This window comes from Antedon bifida, chromosome 4, assembly GCF_963402885.1.
Source record: "Antedon bifida chromosome 4, ecAntBifi1.1, whole genome shotgun sequence".
NCBI classification, from domain to species: Eukaryota; Metazoa; Echinodermata; class Crinoidea; order Comatulida; family Antedonidae; genus Antedon; species Antedon bifida.
In genome coordinates this window covers 24681487-24701902 of record NC_136229.1, presented here as the reverse complement: position 1 = coordinate 24701902, position 20416 = coordinate 24681487, and the positions used below count along the sequence as shown (strand labels likewise).

General features: G+C 32.9%; 2 protein-coding genes across 3 annotated transcripts in view; both read left to right on the top strand.

Moving 5' to 3' along the window:
• Positions 1-3757, top strand: part of LOC144840684 (unconventional myosin-Id-like) — a 32875-nt gene extending 29118 nt beyond the window's left edge. For both annotated transcript variants that reach the window (XM_078696636.1, XM_078696638.1), the window contains exons 18-20: positions 317-430; positions 984-1132; positions 1519-3757. In XM_078696636.1, coding sequence (XP_078552762.1) covers positions 317-430; positions 984-1132; positions 1519-1669 — 414 coding nt within the window. In that variant the 3' untranslated portion in view covers positions 1670-3757. The remainder of the gene's footprint in view (positions 1-316; positions 431-983; positions 1133-1518) is intronic.
• Positions 3758-7244: 3487 nt separating this feature from the next.
• The window catches only part of LOC144839281 (uncharacterized), a 29388-nt gene continuing 16216 nt past the window's right edge, over positions 7245-20416 (top strand). Inside the window, exons 1-24 of the mRNA XM_078694597.1 lie at positions 7245-7390; positions 7613-7722; positions 8200-8272; positions 8544-8659; positions 9074-9169; positions 9492-9680; positions 11001-11558; positions 11858-11976; positions 12361-12517; positions 12649-12886; positions 13211-13435; positions 13837-13978; positions 14344-14472; positions 14868-15057; positions 15180-15344; positions 15661-15898; positions 16073-16272; positions 16520-16613; positions 16761-16807; positions 17139-17518; positions 17637-18030; positions 18263-18472; positions 18749-19681; positions 19780-20343. Coding sequence (XP_078550723.1) covers positions 7245-7390; positions 7613-7722; positions 8200-8272; positions 8544-8659; positions 9074-9169; positions 9492-9680; positions 11001-11558; positions 11858-11976; positions 12361-12517; positions 12649-12886; positions 13211-13435; positions 13837-13978; positions 14344-14472; positions 14868-15057; positions 15180-15344; positions 15661-15898; positions 16073-16272; positions 16520-16613; positions 16761-16807; positions 17139-17518; positions 17637-18030; positions 18263-18472; positions 18749-19681; positions 19780-20343 — 5713 coding nt within the window. The remainder of the gene's footprint in view (positions 7391-7612; positions 7723-8199; positions 8273-8543; positions 8660-9073; positions 9170-9491; positions 9681-11000; positions 11559-11857; positions 11977-12360; positions 12518-12648; positions 12887-13210; positions 13436-13836; positions 13979-14343; positions 14473-14867; positions 15058-15179; positions 15345-15660; positions 15899-16072; positions 16273-16519; positions 16614-16760; positions 16808-17138; positions 17519-17636; positions 18031-18262; positions 18473-18748; positions 19682-19779; positions 20344-20416) is intronic.

The following is a 20416-nucleotide window of genomic DNA, read 5'->3' as shown; positions in this document are numbered from 1 at the left end:
CACAATTGATGTGTTTATTTAATGAGTGTTTTAATATAATCTCTCTGATTAATATTAATTAATAATAATAATAGCCCGACCAAATAGAATACAATTACTATAATCAGAGGCGGGTCCAGGAATGCAAACACATAATATTAATAGTGTGTCAACAATGGATATTAAAAGTCACTTTACAGTATCTGCCAAAAGGCTCAACCCCTAGCAGCTTTTTAAAGACATATATTAAATATCAAGTCAACTTGTTTATGCAATTATTTAGCAAGCTTTGTTTGATAATAATACATTACTTAAACATTTGTTCAATTTGTTATAGGTTAATAAGCATAATAAGTGTGCAGATCGAGCCATATTGGTAACAGATAAATATATCTACAAGCTGGATCCAAAGAATGTCTTCAAGTCAATGTCGCATATCAATATCACCGAGGTTAGTAAAAAACAAAGCCAATCCATAAGAGAAAGTGTCAAACTCTCACTGAATGTGAAACCATGGAGAAAATAATATATAGAGCGGTACAACGGTCTATACACAGATGCTGCCGGAAATGATAAGATCAGCACGCACGGATGCACATTGTAACGTCGTAGCATAAAGAGTTAATTGTTTAATAATTAGGCTGTAAACAATAAATCAGACCGAAGAATCTCCTATATATTTCCTCCATGGTGAGACTAGTCAAGTCCAGCTCAGTGACCTCAAGCTTTACCACCCCATCTATTCTTTTTGAACCCCACTTGACATCTATGTATAAGCCATTGGAGATTTGTTTGAATGTTGTACAGTACAATTAAAACAATGGTACAAGTTTACACATTTCTATCCATCCAAAGTTATAAAGATAAATTTAGTTAATTAATTAATCATCTAAACATCTAAGAAAAAAAATATTGCTATCTTTTTTTAAAAAGAGTACCGGCAGGGAGTCACACTCTGTCAATTTGTTCAGAATTTAAATTAAAGGTATTCTTTTTTCAAACAGATAACAGCTCTGAGTATAAGTCCAGGAACAGACCAACTGGTCATCGTCCACTTACAAAGTGGAAATGATTTAGTTGTATGCTTGACCAACTCATCTCAAGAAAATCGAGTTCCAGAATTTGTTGGTGCTCTATGCAGACATTGGGCAGTGTGAGTATTCCATGAATTGTGATTGGATAATTTTGTATCATGTGACATTGTAATTTTATCCATTTACAATGTTTTCATAAGGTCACACTGGACACCGCCATTTACCATTTTCACAGCACCCTCAACGATACAGCAAAATGAAAATGCTACATGGGATTGTCATTCCTGGTTTGTTCGAGAATTTATTTTTTAACCACCCTAACCTTCCTATTTTCCTTACAAACTTAGACCTCTCTAACATATTGATAACACACTACTCAATTGGCTCTATTCAATCCCACAATGCCTTTTGAAATGTTACATGTTTTGGATGAAGAGGATATTTTTGTGTTTTCTTTGATATTAATATATTCACATAAACCATTATAACATTATCATTTGTGTAGGACCAGGAATTCTGAACTGAAGGTGATAATAAATCCGATATTGAACTGTCAATTGGGTAAAAAACAACGGCATATTCGAATTGAGAAATCGCAAGTCTCTTTTCCTGTCTTTGTGAAAAACGGAGAAGATTTAACATTAGCATACCCATAATGGTAATACTGTATCTGTAGTGGCCTAATGAATATTCAGCAAATATATAATATAGAATCATGAATATTCAGTATTTGGTATATAAATATTAATTTTTATTTTAAATTCTGATTAAGAACTGGTATAAAAACAGATTAAGAATACAAAAGATTGAATATAAATTCAGGACGTCCTAAATAATATTAAAATACCTAATTATATTAAATTTAGGTAAAAGCAAAATAAGATTATTTTTGAAGGAACTTCTAAAAGGATGCTAATCTAAAAGTCTTCTTTATTTATGATAGATACTAAAACAGCAAATGTTTTAATCATAAAAAAAAAATGTTTTGCTATGAGCATTATTCTAATTTTAACTGATCTTCCAAAATAGTTAATGTGACGTTATTACTAACAATAGATAATTTATTTAAATATATTCACTGTCAATAATGTTATATAAATATATATCAAAATCTGTAATTATAAATAATATATTTTTTTGCCCGATGATTGTAGTTATACACTTATTCGATGAAAGGTTGAATTTGATTATCACGTTAGTATTATATTCCGCCCACATGACCTTATGCAAATGCACTACAACAGATTTGATTTGATTTATATAGTTATGAATTGAAAAACATTAAAATAATATAAAATGTATTCATATATTGATATTTTAAGCATATTTTCCTTACTTATTTTCATTTTTTTTAAATTTATTTAATTGCCAGGAGTAATTTCGCTTATAAATTAAGAATAAAAATATATATTAAAAAAAGTGATATATAAAACAAAATATTAGTGTAGTTTTAATGATTAATTGAGAATTTCAAAGTAATTGCTTTTTTAAAGCCTGGTATTATGTAGGTAGAAGTAGCTTGCGCTGCAAGAGAATATTAATACAGTATTCTAGGCCTAGAAAAATAATCTCAGATGGATTTGGGTTAGATGAAACTATAAAATATAGTTAGAAAAAACTCTCTGTAGTTAGAGAATAAACTGCTTATTGGTGGACAGCTGGTGAAAGAAAATACAAATTGGGTAGGCCTATACCACAGAGCTAAAAGCTGAGGACGGTCGAGGTATGTTGATGAGATAACTCAACAGTTCTTTTCAGAACTCTACATATGTGATGTACCTCAATATTTATGTTAACAAATCAAAAAGCTTAAACAATAGTGGCTAGATTTCAACAGTTTCATGGTAGCCATAACATGGTGATCAAAGCAATAAAGGGTGCCATTTCTACCACACCCTTTGCCCAAATTCACCCCTTGCTCAGATTCTCCCCAATTCTTTTGTATGGTTGAATGAAGCTAATATCCGCAGTTTGTGATAGTACCGACTTGCCCAAAAATGAGTAAATGTACATGCCACTTTTTGTAGCTTTTTTAACATTCACTACATTTTAATTATTTGCAATAAAAGCCAAATTAGCCATATTATATAGAAACATTCCTTTTTAGAAAAGAAATATCAATTAGTATTAAGCGTATGGTTTTATTTATTTGTACACTTCATATTTAAAGAATGATTTTATAACAAGTTATGAAGATTTAGGTGTTAATCCGAAGTTAGGTAAGATACCATTATTGCCTATTATAACTGAATGTTTTGAGTTTCATAAGTTAATTAATTATATTACACATTGTCATACTTGTAATAATTTATATTGTTATTAATATAGTGACATTCCATTTTCATGTCAGTATAACTTTTAATTTGTCTGTAATAATAGATATATTAAACTTGTTCTAATAATTAATATTTAGTTGATAGTGTTACATGGTAATTCTAAATATAATTTCCTTTTAAAATAACCTTTGTTTAAATTTCATTTCTTTTAATACTATTTCTAATATACGGTACATGTTTTAAGTAATTTGTACTGTAATAAATTAATAATGTTCTTGATAATTCAAAAGAAACCTATTATTTTCTTTTAATTATCATTTGTTTTATACATTTAATGTTAATATTACTTTTTTAGATCTTTTAAACCATACTTTTAATAATTGATTATTTTCAAATATGTTGTTATTAATATAGAGACATTCCACTTTATGTTCATTATAACTTTTAATTTGCACTTTTTATAAAATATCACTGTATTTTCTCATAGTTTATATAGTTGACACATTTTCTTTAACAATTAACCTTTATTTTAAATTTAAAATCCTTTAATACAGTTTGTTATTAATTCTTTTACAATTGTCTTTTTCCTTTAAATTATCTCTTTATAATTGTTTAACTGTGTAGTTATATATTAGTATGCTATGTATTAATATATATTAATGACGATGATAACATTTTATTATTTTTATGTAATCTTTCCATTTTAAAGCAATATTTTGCTTTATTTTCCTTTATATACAACTTCATTTATAGCTTGTAATGTATTACTGCATTTGGTTAAAGATGTATTGTCCCTTTGACCAATTCAAAAAAAAAATTTTTTTTTAAATTTAGAAAAAAAGTGGGTCATTTTGAAGTATCATAATAGTTATTAACTTTCACCAAAAATTATTTAAAAAAAAAATTATTTAACCGAAATACAGACATTTTTTTGTTCAAAAAATAACTTTGACTTCCAGTCAAAGTTTTCGATCAAAACATATCTCATAATGCAACGCGCTTGTTTGACTACTCTATATGCATAATCATAAAACTTCCTCGCGATCTGTGTGAAAACACCTTCTCAACCGCGACGAGTTGTAAACAATCCTAATTAGCATCATGTATAATGCATACTCGTGGTTTGAAATCTTTGTTTACTTTCGCTTGTGATGATTTTCCAGACGAAATGTAATCAAATTAATTTACCTGTTAATTACGTAAACTTGTTGTTTTTGGCTCAAATTTTCGACTTAAAGTGAATACCTTTAATATTACTTTGATATGGCCAATTTATATTTAGAATATTTTTTTTTTCATTTTTTGTGTTTCAAGGGACAATACATCTTTAAACAACTCAATATGAAACAAATCCATATGAAGATTTTATACTAAAACATGTGCCAATTTAGTAATCGAATCCTCTTTAAATGTGCTTTTTAAATGTGCTTAGTTTCTGCTTTTTATTTAAAGATTATATAATCGCTTTTATGACAATTTTTTTTAAATCCATAATTTAAAATAAATCCAAGATTGGAATAGCGGGTAAAATAATATTCAGTTCATCCGAACTCGGAATTTAATAATCAACATTAAAATGATGAAAATTACAGCAGAACTCCGACGTCGACATTTTATACATGCCGCATTCAAAATGTAATATGAATGCGCCGCCGCCACCATGACAATAATAATATGCCGTCGAACATACTAAGGGCCGTCGTCAAATAGATATGCAAAACCATTATAATAGTTTTAAACATCGCTTTTAGAATAGTGCACACATTTTTTTGGTAAGCCTCCTCAATAATTTACGTTATCTTGTTTTAAATTAAATGCTAAAGTGTGCTAAACGAAACTTTAAAGATAAATTAATATATAATTTATATAGATTATCATAGTATATCGCAGTTAATTGTAGAAAATGCTAGTATCAGATAAATTGTATAGCCATAAATAAAAACACTTGCATTGAATCGAATAATTATAAATGATTTATATTTATAAATTCATAATTTTTAATATGCACATTAATTTATATTATTCCGTCGATATTAATCAATTGAAATGCACTCCAATCGTAATTTAAATATAGTAGAACCCCTCAGTAGAAACGAGGGGAAATAAATGCATCCATATTAGGAGCAAGGCTATCATAGCTTTGTTAGGAGACACCCATATTAAATAGACACTTTGTGGTCCAGAAAATATCCACTCAGTAGGCCTGTATATTCTACTGTATAATATACTTAATGTTAACAATAGTCAATTTGCTTTGCTTGAAAACATCGCATTCTTTTTGTAAGTGTATCGCATTTTGTTTATTTTGATAAACGCCTGGTTACAAACAAAAATTATTTTTACATGTGCCAATGTATAGATAAGAATATTACAGGTGGTGAAATAAAAACCTATAGTAGGCCTCTGAGTTGCGACTGGCTTGATATACCGTTGTCAGTCATCATTTAATATACGATATAATCGCCATGTATACAACATTTATATATATGTATGCCGACAACATATATTCGAATAATAAAATAATTTCAGTGTTTTTTAATAAATGTCCGATTTTCTGACAAAAGTTTGAATTTGGTTTTCTTTTGTGGTACGCTTAATCAGCCAATTTCTTCCAAGCATCATCGTTATGTGGATCGTGTGTATTTGTTCGGCGTACAAAATAAGTTAAATGAATTTACGTCGTACGGGGCGCAGTTTGGAACATGCATAATTAGTACTTTGTTTGAGAAATTATTTTTCACATTTCCTTTATTTCAAAACAAAATTTCTTCTCAAACTACAGTGTCTACATGTCCCAAATTGCGCCCCGTACGACGTGAATTCATTTCAACTGTACTTTCGCCGTGTCCATACTAACGGCGCTTTAACGCGGATAACATAGTAACTCGTCACTCGTGACTTAATCTAGTTAAGTCTTTATTGAAGCGTTTGTTAAGGACTTTTATATTAGTGTTGATAATACGTTACGAAATGTATTGTCTGAACGCCTGAAAATTGTAAGGTAAACAATCAATGGTAACACCACGTAATCGAAAATTGTGAATTAAATAATTTAATACAGAATGAAGGTTATAATAATATTCTGGTAATTTCGTGAGAAATATTGTTATATCTACATATGGTATTACAAATGGATATTATTTGATTCACTTATTTATTTGACGGTAGTATTTGGAATGCCAAATTCAACAATACAACAAGTTGACATTATAGTTTTATGTGTTGCAATTCAAATAGAATTCCAATTTAATATTACACGCGACGGAGAACATTGTAAAGTAAATACAATCACGCCGACGTTAGCAAGATTCGGAACAACTTGAAGATAAGGTTATTAACAATAACCTAGTCAGCCAATGGGACCTACCATAAGATAACTAATTGATGTACGCGTCCAAAAGCTGATAGGCCTATAACACGGATTTTTACACGCGCGTTTAAATAATGTACGCGTAATTTATTAAAATCTGAAATTTATAAAATGATTTAGAACGTTAATCAATTCTCCTATATTACGTTAATGATAAGATGTGACTGACGGACGGACATACTTTTGCGTCCAAAGGCTGATAGGCCTATAACACGGATTTTTCACGCGCGTTTAAATAATGTACGCGTAATTTATTAAAATCTGAAATTTATAAAAATGTGATGACCGACTGACATACTAAGGCGTGTTCACGACTACTGTACGATCATCGTGACCAGAGACAGGTGCATTAAATAAAAGAAAATAATAAATTAAAATCAAATAATTCGGAAGGCCACCGACAAAGTAAAAATGTTTACAGAGCATAATTTCGTGTTTTTACGAATTTGCAAAGTCAAACTAAACAAGAACATCTGTGAAATATAATGTATTGAAAATGTGTATATAAAGGGGGAAATACTAAATATATGTTATTAGTATAACCGTTTTTGGAGCGAGTTATACTACCGTTTAGAAGCCTCTAAAATGCCTTTAATGCGAGGTTCAGATCTATTTTTGATAGTGGTAGGCCTACTATGTTTTACGAAAACTGGGTTTTCGCAGATGCAATGTGGTAATTTAGAACAACCAGAAAATGGAGAGCTCGTTTGCGCCGTACTGGCAAACGTTGCGTAAGTTTGATTTTTCATTTTCATTCATTTTTTTTAGTTTTAAACCTATTTCAATACCTTTTCAATTACTCGTGAAATGTTAGCAAGTACCGTAATAATCCGATTTTGTCCATATTATAATACATGTTCCTTGTTTAAACTAGTGTGTGTTACTAACTTATATTAGATAATTTTAAAACAAATGTATTCCTAAACCGTTGTGTTTCCTCTTTAATATTACAGACGTTGTTTCTTACGCTGCGATACTGGATACGTCCTGCCTCTAGGGGGAAGTGACGAATTCGAATGCACATCGAGTGGATGGTCACCGCCGTCTGTCCCCAACTGCGTTGGTAAGTGAGGAAAAGCTTGCTAATCCTGCTACCCTAAAAATGGAAATAATTAGATAATTACAATAGCAGATGTTTGCTTGTTTGGAATAATTTCCATTTTTGTTAATTTGACTTCTCCAAATTAATAAAAGTTTCTTTCATAAAAAATATTAGAAATTAGTGACTTAATATGAATAGGCCTAAGATAACAATGGAAATAGAAAATAATAATAAAGATACCCATCATCATCGCCATCATCATCAGTATCATCTTCAGTTACGCTCGTCTTGTGAACTTATTCTTTCCGCTATATGTCATTTTACTGTGATAAACAGAATGGATGTTTATTGTATCTTATATAATGTTCTATTCCTTTTTCGACTTTCGTGATCCATGTAGATTATTAATTATTAGTAGCCCTGATGCATTTCTTGCTGTTTACTGTCATGATTTTATCCTATATTTTATTGTTGTTATTAATGTCATTCTCTTATTAGCAATAAACTTGTGCTTAGAAATAAATCAACCGCTTAACGCAACGTTTTCGTGTTCTTTTCTAAGTGAAACAAGGTAAGTATAACTTAAATTTTACCAGTAAGACCAAGCGGCATTAGAATATGTTAATTGCAACACGCAACGTAATGTTTTGTGTATGGAAATTTATAAATTCAATAAACGCTTTCATGGACTAGCTTTGGTTCCAGAACACATTTCAAATTGATATTAGCATATTTTGGCACATATGGCGTTTCATACGTAGATATTACGTTACTCTATTAGGAGGACACTTTTCACAGGAAAGCGGGGTTCTACTGATCATTTTGTAATACTTTTGTTTCAGTTCTTGCCTCGCAACTTGCGAAGACGGATATGAATTCTCTAAGGGTGTTAAAAGCATTAAAACTACATGTACAAATAGTGTAGGTCGTTGGGAACCAATCATACCGGACTGTCAACGTAAGTATATTATTATACAAATAATGAATGATCATTAGGAGAATATTTACCTTAATCTTTAAACATCTTCGTTCATCGAATATAAGAAGAATATATTTGTTCTAAAGTAAATTTCGAGGGAACCACGAATTTGGCGACAGAAAGTAGAGAGAATATAGACGTCGCACTCTTTGAGTTGGTTATCGCACCGCGTCCTAAAGTATTATCACATGCCACAAAAATCTCGAATGTTTGCAGAAAGATTACATCGTATACCTTAAAATGGGACAAAATAACCACCAAATTGGTATTTTTGTTGTTCAGTTTAAAAAGGGCTTGATTCAAATAATGGTTTAATATTGTCTTTACTATGTATTAGTTAATTGCAATTATTGTTATTAATTGGTATTTAATGATTTTTGTGTTGTTTTTTAGCTGCTTGTGATATTGAATGCAAGAATGGCGGTACGTGCGTCGAACCAAATGTTTGCGCTTGTCGCACGGGCTTTAGTGGTAGCTACTGTGAAACCGGTAAGTCGTTAGTTATGCCATGGACCTATAAATTAGTAATATAAAATCTAATTTATAGGTCCATGGCTATACGCTAAATAGAAAAGATAGCCCACTAAAATTATTGTGTAGGGTCGGTATATTTAAAGTTAATAATTTGCTGCAATAAGACTTCTTTTCCAGAAACGGTGACGTCATTGCCATTCGTCTTAAGCATCAAGGAATTTTCTCAGCTACTCAGGATGATTATCTCGCATCGAATTTTAATTTATCATAAATGTTTAGGTACCAAATCATGTTTTCCATATATATTATTTAACTAGATGTATCTTCCACATTTCAGCCGAACAAAACTGTATTATTCCTGAAGCACCAAGAAACGGATCTCTTAGTTGTACTAGTGAGAAGAATGCATATGTATGTATTGTGAAATGTGTTCCAGGCTTTAGTACTGATGTCTATGAGTATAAATGCGATCCAACTACAACAGTATCTAATTGGAAACCTGAGTTACCGATTCACGACTGCAAAGGTAGGTTTTCTTTTGATTAATTGTTGCAAAGTTTCCAACACGAATGATACTAACCGCGTAAACATGTTCGTGAACATTGTAACGCGGTTTATCTGCAGAGAGCTTCACAAAACATTTAGTTTTAGCTTCAAGAAACTTTCATTTAGAATTTGTGTTTATACGCGGCCTGTGTAAAGCTAGACACTTCAGCTATTAAAAGGTGTAGTTTAATTGTAAACTGTTAAATGAAAATAATGAACACGTATATTAAAAACTATTTCACGTGCGCAGTACCTGTAGCCACGTTGGTGTCACATCGCGGTGTTGGGCCTATTTTAGTACGGATAAACTTTCTAAGCGGTTCTAAGGCACATTCTTTTATTTTCTTTTTAACAACAAATATAACAAATAACATTTATTCTTTAAAGAAAGAGAGCAATTCTTATAAATAAATAATACACAAAATGCAGAATATTTTCTAATAGGCTATAGACTGGCGATATTTGGACAGAAAAATCCTTTAGGGTTTTTTAAAAAGTGTTTGTGTTATTTTAAACTAGGCTACAATCCAGAATGTAATCGTTACACTCGTTGACATAAGTCTGTATTTGTTTTGTTTGTGTTTTTTTGCTATATGTAATTATGCGCATAGATTAATTTTAAATGACAATTTTAAAGAAATTGTTGAAGTTAATAAATTATAATGATTTTTTATTCAGAGATTTATTTCACTACTATGACGAGCAACCTTTCAGGAATCATTGGTAGGTAAAATGACGTTATGCTAAATCTTGAAGTAGAGAACCGACTACTCATCATGTTTCTTCCAACTGAAACTTCTTCATATTTATGATAGGCCTAACTATCATGAGAAGAGAGAAGGACGACAATGTATTTAATTTGTGCCATATATGTTAGTAATTAGGTTAACTACTGTAGGCAAATTGGAAAAGCATGCGTGTTAATATTTTAATATTCCAAACCCTTTTCTGTAAGACGAATTATAATCCATACAGTTTTTCGCTATAATTTAGTGTACATTTTCTACTTTTGGGATGCGAAGAATTGCGCAACCAATCAGAGCTCAAGAAGTGAGTTGTCACCAGTGACCTTATATAAATTACCAATCTATATAAGCTCATTGGTAGTCACATACTCATGCAAATGCTGCAAAAATTTCAGCAGACACTAGCGCGATCAAAAAGAAAATCGCAGCTATTCGCTCTTGTGGAAAGGTAGGTAGCGCGAAAAATTCGCCTAATAGACAGTGCTTATAATATTATTATAGCCCCAACTCTTAATAATACATACAGCATATTACATATAATTATATATGTTTAGACAATGAAGAGGACTACCAAAAAGCCGATGGTTATTGTACTACGTGGAGTCAGGACCACTACCGAACATTTGATGGCAGAATCTATACCTTCCATGGTTCCTGCCACTACCTTCTTCTTGAAGATGCTTCAGACAGGACTTTCCAGATCCACGTTAAGAATGCAAAGGATTGTACTTCAAAAATGGTATGTAGCAGGTCACTGTCAATATACATATCCACTGTTGAGGTGACTCTGCAAAGATCTAAAGACTCTCCGTTGGTTCTACGAAAAATCGGTCTACAAGCAAGCGAACTTCAGGAACTTCCAACAGCATTTGATGGCATGGAAATTGAGCTAGTTTCTGACTACATCGTCGTGCGTAGTGTGTACGGGTTTAATATTCGATGGGATGGGCATGATGCATTCTACATTTCGGTTGAAGACAAATTATTGTCCAACACAAGAGGTCTTTGTGGAACCTACACGTTGAATCCTGCGGATGACTTCACGTTGCGGGATGGCAGTGTTTCTCAATCTGCTGCATCTTTTGCATCAGAGTATACCATGAATCCAGAAGGTATGTAACTTGTCTCATAAAAAGATCATCATTTTTCCTCAAGTGACTTTATGTTCAATTTAAAATGAATTATTGTTATGTTATTTTTAGCGCTGATCGGAATAGCCGAACCTAGTGACCGCTCGAAGATTTCTTGCTTAATAGCTGGTAAACTTGATCGCAATGTTTACTTTGGACGAGGAGAGGACATCGAAATTGTCCGTTATAAATGTGTATTTTTTTTTGGTAAATCATAAATATGAAGTAAATTTACATTTTGTTTAAATGTTAAATGTTTTTCTGTTCATTTTGAATTGCAGACTGTGTTGCAATGAGTCAAGCTTCTTATTGTAAAGTGGACTCACCAAGCGACGTTGAACGTTCAGAAACAGAATGTGAGGCAATGATGGCCGATGAAGAGTTTCGTATGTGTCATTTGGTAAATAATTGAATGGTACGGTGGTGGAATGTGTACAAAGAAGGCTTCTGTTTTAGTGGTGTGGTCATGATACTAGTTTATGCTTGAAGAATAATTCAATTCAATATTTTTGTATATTTATGTTTAGTGTGCTTGTTTATGCAATGTAAAGACTGGATGAGAATGGGAGTAAACACAAAGAATACCAGCTGTTATCTGTTGTTGTAACATGCTAAGTAAAAACAACTTAACAATAGAATACAAATAAATGATTTGTAAAATAATATTGTGGCCTAGGTACGAGTTTATGTATGATCTGACACTCAATTGTCAAGAATTGTCCACTATGTAAAATGCTTATTTATACTTCATACAGTTCTACAAGGTTTTCTTTATTTTTGTTAGGTTGTAAACGTTCAACCTTATTACGATGCTTGTAAAGAAGATGTATGTAACTGTCATGAATCAAGATCCGACTGCGCATGTAACTCTTTCGAGGCGTACGCAAGAGAATGCGCGCGCAAAAAAGTTTATATAGATTGGAGATCAGAAGATAGATGCCGTAAGTGAAAGCCTTTCTTTCCCTTTAATGAAAGATCATTATTTAGATGGAAAGTATTTTACTTTTTAAAAACATCATGGAAACATATTGCTTCTCAATTGTTATTAATATGTCATACTTATTCTGAACAGCTTTGGAATGTCCAGCCAATATGGAATTCCATCAATGTGGTACATCTTGCCCTTTGACCTGTAAAAGTACAACTTACGATTGTATAGATGACCATTGTATTGATGGATGCCACTGCCCAAGTAATATGGTTCTTAACAATAACGCGTGCATAGCTCCCGCCAAATGCCCATGTTCTTATCAGATGAGAGAATATGCTGCCGGGTCAACCATCTCAATTGACAATGGTTGCAATACATGGTAAGTAAGTTTGTTTTTTGTTCGGCTTTCTCTTTATAGTTCGGTTTTCCCTTTTTGTTCTGAAACCGATTATGATTGATTTATTGATTATTATTCTTCTAGTGCTGAACATTTTTTCGGTGATTAAAAAATAAATAAAAGTCGGACCTTACAATATTTGACACACAAGTAAGTTGACCAATCAAGACGCAGTGGAACTTTAGAACTTTCGCGCCTATACTTTGTTAACTTACTTGTGCTGTGCGTATGCCGTTGTGTTGCGTGCACATTGCAAACATCAATTTATTAAGTTACTACATAGTTATTTTTATCTCAAATATCAAGCGAATGCAAAGGCGGTACTTGGTCTTGTACAGATGAAATCTGCCCGGCAACATGCTCTGCGGTTGGTGATCCTCATTACGTAACGTTTGACGGTCTTCATTACAACTTTGTTGGTGACTGTAGCTACGTTCTTGTACAGAGTTGTGATGATAATAACAACACTCTAGATTATTCCATTCAAGTGGAGAACACGAAATGTGGATTACAGAGCTACGCATGCACAAAGTAAGTTCAGAGCCCTTGACAAACGCAATAGCGCCATTCCCGAATTTGATCTCATTATTGCCAAAGCCTCTTATTATTTATTTTTAATTATACTGAGTAATGATAGACTTATTTTAAAATAAAGTGGATAATGACAAACAGAAGCTACAGTAGGCTGATTCCGGATTACTGAATCTCACCTTAACTTATTTTTAATTATAATCAGTAGTTATTAGCGTACATAAAGGTAGTATTTGTTAATAATCTAAAGCTCTGTCTACACTATCAAACAAGTTTGGCAAAAAATGTGATGTACCCAAATATGGTAGTGATATGAAATCATCGTTTCCATTATATGGGCACTTTTGTTTGTCACATAAAGTTTGATAGTGTAGACAGAGCTTTACGTTTGATTCTTGAAGGAGTGTAATAGTTAACGTTGGGTCAATGCGTGTCAAATTACGACAGAATTACATTGTATCGGTTAACGGTGAAGACGTCGATCAGTTGCCCCATTCAGCAGCTGGAGTCTTTATCGAACAGTTATCATCAATATATCAGAGGGTAACAATCTTTTATTACATACTAGTGTATATGGTAGGCCTATATACCGTACGTATTAGGAACCTGTTATCAACATATTGAGGCATCTAGAGAGTCTCGTACAAACTCTATAAAAACCTCCTATACGTCATTTCATTCATTTTTACAAAGATGGAACTGAACTAATATCAATCCAAATTTATATTAAATAAGAAGCCGCTTTAAGTAATTCACATTTCATTCAATATCCTCATCTGCCTCTGCTTCTTCTGAAATAACCTTCAGACATCCTGTAGTATTAGACATGCTGTTGACATCAAAAAGAAATTTTTAACTTACATAAATAAACTGAGGGACGGTAACTAGACAATATTTTATTTATTTAGGTCACTTTGGACAATGGTTTGATCCTTTTGTGGGATGGATATGTTCGAGTGTATGTTACAGCTCCACCATCGTTCTTTGGCGAACTTAAAACGTGTGGTCTATGTGGAACCTTTGATCGTAAACAATCGGTAGGCCTAATCAATTTTCCATATTTTATAGACGTTTTACTTACCTGCAATATGATCAACCTAAAAACATTTTGTATAGGTTTTTTTAAAATAATTGTAGAATTGCCTTGCTAAAAGATTAATGTTATCCGATCGAAAGCTCGGCATTCTCTTTCTGGCTGTTTTACTTTATATTTTTGATACAGCTTTTTGCTTTTTGTTTGTATCTCCATTCAGATCCAGACAATCGTACACATATCATGATCATGTTTTCATTTCCTAGTAACATTAGTATCTAAAAGATAAACAACATAGTATAACAAATTTGTATTTTAGTGAAATATATCACTTTTTATATTAACATTCATGTATCGTCCAAAATATATACAGTAAATGTGTTATTGTTGAAATTACAGACTGACTTCAGGACAAAAGCTGGTGATATTGAAATCCAAGCGTCCAGCTTTGCTGCCAAGTGGATGTTAGAAGGGTCTTGTCCAATCATTTCCAACAATCTGAATTTGGAAAGTCCGTGTGATATCTTCTCCCACAGAAAACTACTGTCTCAACAATATTGCTCGGTTCTGAAATCGGCTCCTTTTGATGGTAAGAAGATCATTTAAATACTCCTTCGTTATGACTAGAGTAAACAATTTGGATACACATTTCCTACATTTCATAACTAGTCATTCACTAGTAATATTCGTACGAATTATGTCTTTTTTCAGCGTGCCATAATATTGTTGGAGTTGACCAGTACTTTGAAGATTGTAAATATGACGTTTGTGCCAATACTGACGTCAGAATGTTTTGTGCCAGTGTGGCAGTGTACGCGGATGCCTGCGCTAAGATGGGAAAACCCATTAATTGGAGACTGAATATTACTGAATGTGGTAAGTTTAATAAATTAATGGAGTGTTTGAGTGAAATAAAATAGCGATTTTAATTTGTTGTAATTTAAATAATGTGTTTAGTATGTTGCGGGTTTGAACGCCATCGCAAGAGATCTTTATGGTTCAGGAATATCGATGGTAGTCTTGTGATACGATGACATTGGAAGAAAACACCCCTAGGCCTAGAGGATTCATTAAAAAAAATTAAGACAGGATAAAAAAAAACCTACCGTTTTGGTACGTTTGTGTATTATTCCTTTGACTAAATGTCATCAATTGTGAAAGATAAATTAATAAACGGTTATTTAAAATACAGAAATTAAATGTGAGGGAGACCAGATTTACCAGGAATGTGGTTCAGCATGTAAAACCAGTTGTGCTGCCCTCGGTCGGAAATTTTCCTGTGAAGAAGAATGTGTTTCGGGATGTAGCTGCCCAAGTGGTGAAGTTCTTGACCAGCATGGTCGTTGTATAAAAATTAGCAGTTGTTCCTGTGGATTTAACGGTCGGTATTACAATCCAGGAGAAAGTATTAGACAGGGATGTCAGGGTTGGTATGTACATAAATGCACCATTTAGAAAATCATTGATTATAATATGGGAAATATTTTCCAAAACATATTTGCACAACCACCCGGGTCTTCTAATATAAATGAATCTTTAATTCATGTTTGTTGATAATAATTTTGTGTTTAGTATATTTATTAATTTCAGCTTTTCTATTTTAGTCGATGTTTCAATGGTGTTTGGCAATGTGACGAAAACACATGCGCTCCAAATGAAGGAGTATGCGGAGAAAACATGGAATTTGTAGAATGTCGTGACCCTTGCCCTTTGACCTGTGTCAATATAGATGAAACAGAAGGGACTTGTAATGAAATATCATGTGAACCCGGCTGTCAATGTGTTGATGGATTTATATTTGATGGTATGTCTTTTACTTACTGTGTACAATGTTTACAGTTTGCCTAAAATGGGACAAAATGGTTGATTTACAAGTAGGCCTATCTGAAAAACTGATTCGTAAAATAGTTTTCCTGATCCAACCGACGCTGCAGTTTGTAGATACTCACTGAATTTTTGGAAAAACCTAGTATTATGAATCCAGGCCACCTATATCACCTAAATATACATCAACTATTACAAAATTAATTAATTCTATGCGTCATTTTCAGGTGCTCTATGTGTAAAAAGAGAAGATTGCCCTTGCTACCATGGTGATAGAAGCTATCGGAACTTAGAGTCTATCATGGTTGACTGTAATGAATGGTAAATTATACCTTAAATGTGTCTAAAACTGCTGAAAGGAAAATATTTATTATATTCAAAAAAATTTGAGTAAAGTAGGAATTCATGTTGTTAGAAAAGTTATATTTCATATTACATATTTATCGTTTACTTAATAATTAATTACAGCATCTGCAATGGCCGCAAATGGGTGTGTGAAACAAATACTTGTCCAGGTAAAGATTATAATTTCAATTATTAAATTTTTACCATCATACAGTAAGTTGATTTTTGTACATACAGTTAGCGTCGCCGTGTATTCTCAAATGTTCATCACAAGTTGATTCACAAGATTACAGTACCTATTTTTTACTAGCAAAATGTTTCCAAACTTTGCCGAAAACTAGTTTGCCATGCACCTTCTTGATAAACTAGTTTGCAGAAGTTCTGTTAACTCAGTGAATCAAATCACAAATGCATTTATACAAGCGTTTTTAATCGGTATCATTAATTTGAATGTTTAGTGTGCCAAATACAAAGCAAATAAATATGATTTACGTATTGCAGGTCTTTGTACTATATATGGAGAATCTCATTATACATCGTTTGATGGCAGAAAATTTGAATTCCAAGGAGAATGTACATATACTTTGGTACAAAGTACTCAGGACTCTAAAATCGAGTTCTCTATAAAAACTCAAAACATCATGTGTGGATCTACTGGGGTAACATGTACAAAATCGATTATGTTTACCATTGGTTCTGGAATTGATAGAGAGAGTTTAGAGTTGGTTCGTGGAAAGGAAGTTGAGATGCCTCGAGATTCACATTTTCATATGCATACTGTTGGTAACTATATCTTCATTACGATACCAGAAGGAGTTACTTTGCAATGGGATAGAGGCACTTTAATGCATATCAGACTTGATCCAATGCATAGTAAAAAGGTAAAGTTTCATATTTTAAACAATATAACTTCTGGTCACTATAGATTTTCAAAATGGATGGATGAAGTAAATTAAAGTTATATGTACAGAATTTTTAGAATTTACAATTCATTCATAGGTAAGCGGCCTGTGTGGCAACTTTGACAGTGACCATCTAAATGACTTTGTGACATCTTCTGGTGGGCCACCAGTCGCCACTGCCATAGAATTTGGTGATAGTTGGAAGGTACGGCAGTCCTGTCCAGCTACTAAAGAAATCAAAAGCACTTGTTCATTAGTACCAAACAGAGAAGCCTGGGCTGTAAAGAAATGCGCAATTATCAAGTCAGAAATATTCAAAGCATGCCATTCTGAAGTACCTTATGAAAACTATTATGGCAGATGTGTTTATGATGCTTGTGGATGTGATTTTGGGGGTGATTGCGAGTGCCTTTGTACAGCAATTAAGGCTTATGCGCATGATTGTGTCCTACATGGTATTGCAGTGGAATGGAGGTCCAATGAACATTGCCGTAAGTTTGTATATGTTGTTTCATTCTGTTTAGTAAGCATAAACCAGAGCATGTGAAGTTCTTCAACTTTTTACACAGCTCTGTATTTTACCGTAGATTAAGAATGTATGGATAACCATTTTTATCCTATACTTTTAACTATATTTAAACATGTTGCATTTTCAAAGCTATATTTATCACATTTTTCGTATTTCCTTGTATATACTGATCTATGGTACTATTCTAAACTTAGCTATGCAATGTCAAGGATGTGGTCAGTGGGTACCCTGTACCTCGCCATGCCCAGAAACCTGTGACAACCACTGCAACGAACACATATGTGAAATTGAGGGATGTGTTGAAGGATGTGAATGTGAAGAGAATCTTGTATTTGATTCTAAAATCAATAGATGTGTATCTATAGATAAATGTTCGACTACATGTATTCCATTGACATCCACCCGTAAGTAGCATAGTGATATTATTTGGAAATATTTCTTTTTATTAAATCGTTGAAATACAGTCTGTATCTTTGCAAATGTTTTCATTAGGCTTGCTCAGGATGTGGGCATTAGCTGCTCATAAGTGTAGATGAACTGTTATTTTGTAGATAACTAAATGATTATTTTCATGATAATAATATACGACAAATATGTTATGTTACATACAATATCTGGTGTTTATAAAAAAAAAATATAAAAATGATTACCTTATTGTACTGTATATATTAAACCTACAGCTATTACTACCAAAGTAACAACAACTGAGATTCCAACAACTATGTCGACAACAACAACTGAAATGCCAACAACTATGTCGACAACAACAACTGAAATGCCAACAACTATGTTGACAACAACATCGACAACTACAGTTACAACTGAAGTACCCACAACTACTTCAACTACTACATCACCAACAACTATATCAACCACTACATCACCAACAACTACATCAACCACTACAGCACCAACAACTACATCAACCACTACAGCACCAACAACTACATTAACCACTACATCCCCAACAACTACATCAACCACTACATCACCCACAACTACATCAACCACTACATCACCAACAACTACATCAACCACTACATCACCCACAACTACATCAACCACTACATCCCCAACAACTACATTAACCACTACATCACCAACAACTACATCAACCACTACATCACCCACAACTACATCAACCTCTACATCCCCAACAAATACATTAACCACTACATCACCCACAACTACATCAACCACTACATCACCAACAACTACATCAACCACTACATCACCAACAACTACATCAACCACTACATCACCCACAACTACATCAACCACTACATCACCCACAACTACATCAACCACTACATCACCAACAACTACATCAACCACTACATCACCAACAACTACATCAACCACTACATCACCAACAACTACATCAACCACTACATCACCCACAACTACATCAACCACTACATCACCCACAACTACATCAACCACTACATCACCAACAACTACATCAACCACTACATCCCCAACAACTACATCAACCATTACATCACCAACAACTACATCTACCACTACATCACCAACAACTACATCAACCACTACATCACCAACAACTGCAGCAACAACTACAGCACCAACAACTACATTAACAACACCTCCAGGTAATTATGCTAATTTTATTAACCCGTTATGCAAACACATTTTAGAATCCACATATTACAATTGCGCATAACACAATTACCTCCCTTTGATTCTGCAGAAAGATGTTGCTGGACCGATTGGCTGGATAGTTCAAAACCTGACCTATTTAATGGAGGTGACTTCGAAACATTGGAACGACTAAATACATTGTATAATGTGTGTGCCGATCCTTTAAAAATTGAATGCAGATTAAAAGGCAGTGGTATCATGTATAATCTTACTGGCCAACAAGTAACTTGTGATATTTATAATGGATTGGAATGTATAAACAGAAACCCTCCATCTGACATTTGTTATAACTATGAGGTGAAAGTGTGTTGTCCATGTAATACTACAACGACAGAGGCAACTGCATCATCAACAACTACATCAACCACTACACCATCCACAACTACATCAACCACTACATCATCAACAAGTACATATACCACTACAGAACCAACAACTGGATCGACAATAACAACTGAAATGCCAACAACTATGTCGACAACAACAACTGAAATGCCAACAACTATGTTGACAACAACTTCGACAACTACAGTTACAACTGAAGTACCAACAACTGCAGCAACAACTACAGCACCAACCACTACATTAACAACTGAAGAGTTAACACCTCCAGGTAAGTATGCTAATTTTATTAACCCGTTATGTAAACACATTTTAGAATCCACATATTACAATAGCGCATAACA